This window comes from Arachis duranensis, chromosome 9 (genome assembly GCF_000817695.3).
Source record: "Arachis duranensis cultivar V14167 chromosome 9, aradu.V14167.gnm2.J7QH, whole genome shotgun sequence".
In the NCBI taxonomy this organism is placed as follows: Eukaryota; Viridiplantae; Streptophyta; class Magnoliopsida; order Fabales; family Fabaceae; genus Arachis; species Arachis duranensis.
Window position 1 is genome coordinate 54,199,127 of NC_029780.3, and position 6,430 is coordinate 54,205,556.

The 6,430-nt window shown below is 40.9% G+C and overlaps 1 protein-coding gene across 1 annotated transcript; it reads right to left on the bottom strand.

Moving 5' to 3' along the window:
• Positions 1–320: 320 nt before the first annotated feature.
• LOC107465801 (uncharacterized) lies at positions 321–905 on the bottom strand. The gene has a single exon (XM_016084774.1). It carries the CDS (start codon positions 903–905, stop codon positions 321–323), a length of 585 nt encoding a protein of 194 aa, XP_015940260.1.
• Between the last annotated feature and the right edge of the window lie 5,525 nt (positions 906–6,430).

Genomic DNA, 6,430 nt, shown 5'->3' on the forward strand with positions numbered 1-6,430 from the left:
GAACTGATTCCCTTCAGGTCAGCAAGGGTCCATCCGATGGCGTCCTTATGCTCCCGCAGCACCTTGAGCAGTTCATCCTCTTGATCTTGGCTGAGGCATGAGCTTATGATCACTGGGTAGTTTTCATTTTCTCCTAGGTATGCATATTTGAGAGTGGGTGGCAATGCTTTGAGTTCAACCTTGGGTGCCTCTGACTTTTCAGTCTTTTCCTTTGGTGCATCTTGAACATGACTCTCTGCTGTTGCAACATCCTCACTTGATATATACTCCTCCTCCATTGATCTCTTGGGCTCTTCATGCTCTTCTTCTTCAAAACACTCCTACACTTCTTCTTCAAGTGCGTCTAACCTCATGCATTCCCCCAATTGTTCTGGTGGGTAACTCATGGCCTTGAACACATTGAATGTCATCTTTTCATTATGTAATCTCAAGGTAAGATCACCTTTTTGGACATTAATGATAGCTCTAGCAGTAGCCAAGAACGGCCTTCCCAGAATAAAGGAGGTCTTGGCTTCCTCCTGCATGTCCAACACTACAAAATCTGCCGGGAATATGAAGTCTCCTACTATCCCCAACAAATCCTCTACTATGCCATGGGGGAACTTGAACGATCGGTCTGCCAGTTGTAAGGCCATTTTTGTTGGTTTAGCCTCCTCGATCTTCATCTTCCTCATCATTGCTACTGACATCAAATTGATGATGGCTCCTAAGTCACAAAGGGCCTTCTCTACTGTGATTTCCCGTATAATACAAGGGATCTGAAAGCTCCCAGGATCCTTCAACTTCTGGGGTAGTTTGTGTTGGATGATAGCACTACATTCTTCGGTTAGTATCATAGTCTCATTGTTCTTCCAGCTTCTCTTCTTAGTCATCAGCTCCTTTAGGAACTTGGCATAGAGTGGCATTTGTTCTATTGCTTCAGCAAAGGGTATGTTGATTTGTAGTTTCTTGAAGATTTCCAAGAATCTCACGAACTGGTTGTCATCTTCTTTTTTTTTTAACTACTGAGGATATGGAGCTCTTGAGATGTTCAGTTTTGGCATCCCTTTTTCTTTTTGTGGACTTGAAGTGGGAGTTTGAACTCCATCTTGCTCTTCTCCCTTTTCATTTGAGCTTTCTTCTTGTGGTTTTTGGGAGAGTTCCTTCAGTTCCTTCCCACTCCTAAGTGATATAGCTTGACACTCCTCCTCTTTGCTTGAATTGTTATCATTGCAAAGGTTATGGTTAGAAAGCTGCTTGAATAGATAACCAATTTGTGTCTCCAGTTTCTTGATGGCAGCATTTTAATTCTGCATGTTTGACTGCACTTCCTCTCGAAATACTCTACTGTTTCGGATGTCTTTGCATGCTCCCTCAAGTAAGGTTTCAAGCTTAGAGAGTCTGTCATCAATTGATGGTAGATTGGGATTAGAGGTGGAAGGATGAGAGGTGTTGTTGTGGTTTTGATATGGGTGTGGAGAAGTGTTGTTGTGGTTGTGTTGATATGTCCTCTGTGTGAATTGTTGATGAGCTGCATTGTTGTTGGAGTTGTAACGTCTTTGGTCTTGGCTTTAATCTTGCTGATTCCCCCACCCAAAGTTTGGGTGGTTCCTCCATCCAGGGTTTTATGTCTTGGAGTATGGATCATGGTTCTGTCTAGGTGAATTTCCAATGTAGTTGGCTTGCTCAAGGTTACCCTCTGCTTCTTCTTCAACTTCTTCTTGGGTTGTTGAGGAGGTGGTGATTGCTGCCACTTGGTTCCTCTCCATCTTCTTGGTGAGGTCAGCTAGCTGCTTGGTAATGAGCTTGTTCTGAGCCAGCAGATTATCTACATTGTTTAGCTCTATCACTCCTCTAGTGTTCTCTCTTTCGGAAGCATAGAAGTAGTCATTCTCAGCTACAGTCTCAATTACATCTATGGCTTCTTCAATGGTCTTCTTCTTGTTCGATGATCCTCCAGAGGAATGGTCTATTTCCTTCTTTGATTCATATGACAAGCCTTCATAGAAGATGTGCAACTGCACCCATTCATTGAACATATTTGGTGGACACCTCCTTGTTATGTCTTTGAACCTTTCCCAAGCTTCATAAAGTGTCTCCCCATCTTGCTGTCTGAACGTCTGCACTTCAGTTCTCAGCCTATTGATCCTTTGAGCGGGGTAAAACCTTGCCAAAAACTTATTCACTACCTCCTCCCAATTTGTCAGGCTTTCTTTTGGGAAGGATTCAAGCCATTTGGATGCCTTGTCCCTGAGTGAAAAAGGGAACAAGAGCAGCCTATAGACATCTGGGTGGACTCCATTGGACATCACTGTGTCACAAATCCTCAAGAAGGTGGTCAAGTGTTGATTCGGGTCTTCTTGAGCACCTCCTCCAAATGAGAAATTATTTTGCACAAGAGTGATGAGCTGAGGTTTTAGCTCGAAATTGTTGGCATGTATGGTGGGCTTCTGAATGCTACTTCCACAGTTGCCTGGGTTTGGATTGATGTAAGAGCCTAACACTCTTCTATTCTCCCCAGCATGATTTGCTCTACCTCCTCCCCCATGGTTATTAGCCTCTTCTTCATGTTGGTTTTCCATGTTGCCTTCCATGTTTAGTTTAAAGTGTTCCTCCTCCTCTTCAGCACCGATTGCACGTTTTTCTCTTGCTTCCCTCCTTAATCTAAGGAGGGTCCTCTCTGGTTCAGAATCGAAGGAAGTTGAAGCCCCGCTTCTTCTCCCTGTCATACAACCAACAAGTACAAGCAAGTAACAATATGTGCAGATAGTATTGCGGTCAGAATTTCTGTTAGTTGTGAGTGATGCAATATATCAAACAGTTAGTGGGTTAGCAAACTGAATGGTAAATAACAAAGAACACGAAAGAGTAGATGGGGAAGGGGAGAGGTTAACTAAGACAGAAAGTAAATTACTCAAACAGAAAATTAAATCAACAAGACAAAAATGCTCAATCTAGTGATCTCCTAATTTAATCATTGTTGATGCACAATCAATCCCCGGCAACAGCGCCATAAACTTGATGCAGGTGGAAACTATCTCTCAACAAATTTCCTTCGGCAAGTGTACCGAATTTGTCGTCAAGTAAAAACTCACAATAGAGTGAGGTCGAATCCCACAGGGATTGATTGATCAAGCAACTTTAATTAGAAGAATGTTCTAGTTGAGCGAATTCAGAATTTGGGTTGAGATTTGTAGAAATTAAAATGCAAGAATGTAAGTAACAGAAAAAGTAAATGCTAGAATTAAAGGGCTGAAAGTAAATGACTGAAAGTAAATTACAGAATTGTAAATGGGAATGGGGTGTTTGCTCATGAAAGTAAACGCAGAAATTAAAGATAATGGGTGAGATCAGAATTGGGGAGTTCATTGGGCGCAGGAGATGTTGCAATTCTCCGGATCAAGTTCATTTTCATCTCTTCCTAAATCAATGCACTCATTGATCTCCTTGGCAATCTTAATTGATTGAATTAAAATTTCTTGCAATTCAATCTCTCAAATCTTGATCAATAGCCAATTCCTTGGTCAATTGCTCATGAGAAGAGATGAAGTGTGGTCACTGATTATACCACATGCATTTCCCAAATCAAGTATTGAGAGGATTATAGTCACATATCCATCCAAACCCAATTTGGTCCAGCATGAGAAAGCATTTCTAGCTTGATCTCTTCATTCCTCTTTCAAGGCTCAGAAGAGATCCAAGTTTGAATAGTTTCTTTTCCAAGATAACTACCCAATGGGATGAAGATCGAAAGCTTTCAAGTAAAATCAAGAGAAAAGATAGAAGAAGAATAATGAAAACTAGTATTGATCCATTAACTTACAACAGAGCTCCCTAACCCAATGAAAGGGTTTTAGTTGTTCATAGCTCTAGAAAATGAAAAAAAAGATGGAGAATACATCATGGAACTAGAAGAGCAGAGTAAAATACAGAGAGTAGTGCTATTTTCCAACTTCCAGAACTCCCTAAATAATGCAAAGCTACTCCTATATATACTACTCTTCTCAGCTTCTAGTTGGCTCTTCAAGTCTTGGGCCTTTGGATCTTGAGTTTGAAGCAGTTATCTTCTTCATTTGGGCTTGGTTTTACTTGCAGGGAGAGAGTGTGAAGTGGGCAGAGACTTTAGCTCAGGACGTTAGGGGTGTTAACGTTTTAGTGAAAAGTATGAGTTCGAGAACGTTAGTGACACTCAACATTGTCATTAACATTCCAATGTACCCCTTTGCCTCACGTTAGAGCCCACGTTAACTAGGTTAACGTGGCTTCTAGCGTGGCCTTGCCAACCTTCGAGAACGTTAGTGACACTCAACATTGTCACTAACGTTCCAATGTGCCCCAATGTCTCACGTTAGAGTCCACATTAACTAGGTTAACGTGGCTTCTAACGTGGCCTTGCCAACCTTCGAGAACATTAGTGACACTTAACATTGTCACTAACGTTCCAATGTGCCCCTATGTCTCACGTTAGAGTCCACGTTAACTAGGTTAACGTGGCTTCTAACGTAGCCATTCTTAGCCATCCCCAACGTTAGTGACAATGTTGAGTGTCACTAACGTTGGCTCATCTTTCACTCATCAACGTTAGCTTTCCACGTTAACTAAGTTAACGTGGAAGTTAACATGGCTCCTTTGGGTTTTGTGGTTGCTTCCAACGTTAGTGACAATGTTGGGTGTCACTAACGTTGTCGACCACCCTTGCCTCTTACGTTAGCTCCCACGTTAACCAAGTTAACGTGGGAGTTAACGTGGTACATTGCACCTTAGACCAACATTAGTGAAAATGTTGAGTGTCACTAACGTTGGCTTCCTTCCCCCTTTTAATGTTAGAGGCCACTTATGATCATTGGCAAACGTTAGTGATAATGTTAAGTGCCACTAACGTTGGCTCAAAGTCCCTTCTTCACGTTAGAGTTCACGTTAACTTAGTTAATCTGACTCTTAACGTGGGCAATGATGGCTTCGAGAGCGTTATTGGCAATCACTTTTCTCATTAACTTTGCAAGTTACCTCCCATTCCACGTTAGTGGTAACGTTAATTAGATTAACGTGACTGCTAAGTGGTTCTTCCCTGCTTCCTTTGGTGCTGAAATCAAGCAATAGAGTGCATTAAAGTTATAGTCCAAGTCATGGGTAATGCAACATACAATTTGTTATTAAACTCATGCAAAATCCTCATTAAATCATGTAAAATTCACAATGTATGCTTGAATCAAGGTGTAAGTGAATATCTACCCAAAACTAGCTTATTTCCTAAGGAAATGCATGAAACTACCTTAAAAACAGTAAAGAAAAGGTCAGTGAAACTGGCCAAGATGTCTTAAACTTAAAGGAGTAAGCAATAAGCTCCTTAGAACAAGCTAAAGTCCTTAGAACAAGTTGAGGAACAAGTGATATCTTAGAACAAGAATAAGCTGAATTGAATAGAAGAACAATAGTAATTGCATTAATACTCGAGGTACAGCATAGCTCCACACCTTAATCTATGGTTTGTAGAAACTCCACCATTGAAAATACATAAGAACAAGGTCTAGGCATGGCCAAGAGGCCAGCCCCCATGATCTAAGATAGCATAAGACTACTCTAAGATAGCTACCAAGATGTCTAATACAATAGCAAAAGGTCCTATTTGTAGAGAACTAGTAGCTTAGGGTTTACAAAGATGAGTAAATGACATAAAAATTCACTTCCGGGCCCACTTGGTGTGTGCTTGGGCTGAGCATTGAAGCTTTCATGTGTAGAGACTTTTTTTGGAGTTAAACGCCAGCTTTTGTGCCAGTTTGGGCGTTTAACTCCCATTCTTGTGCCAGTTCCGGCGTTTTACGCCAGAATTCTTGAGCTGACTTGGAACGCCTGTTTGGGCCATCAAATCTCGGGCAAAGTATGGACTATTATACGTTTTTGGAAAGCCCAGGATGTCTACTTTCCAACGCAGTTGAGAGTGCCCCAATTGGGCTTCTGTAGCTCCAGAAATTCCACTTCGAGTGCAGGGAGGTCAGAATCCAACAGCATCTGCAGTCCTTTTCAGCCTCTGAATCAGATTTTTGCTCAGGTCCCTCAATTTCAGCCAGAAAATACCTGAAATCACAGAAAAACACACAAACTCATAGTAAAGTCCAAAGAAGTGAATTTTAACTAAAAACTAATAAAAATATAATAAAAACTAACTAAAACATACTAAAAACAATGCCAAAAAGCGTATAAATTATCCGCTCACCACAACCCCAAACTTAAATTGTTGCTTGTCCCCAAGCAACTGAAGATCAAATAAGATAAAAAGAAGAGAATATGCAATGAATTCCAAAAACATCTATGAAGATCAGTATTAATTAGATGAGCGGGGCTTTTAACTTTTTGCCTCTGAACAGTTTTGGCATCTCACTTTATCCTTTGGAATTCAGAATGATGGGCTTCTATAGGAACTCAGAATCCAGATAGTATTATTAATTCTCCT

What these genes read in the sequence shown, in the direction of transcription:
- LOC107465801 (XM_016084774.1), bottom strand. Translation starts at nt 905, where the DNA reads ATGCCACTCTATGCCAAGTTCCTAAAGGAGCTGATGACTAAGAAGAGA.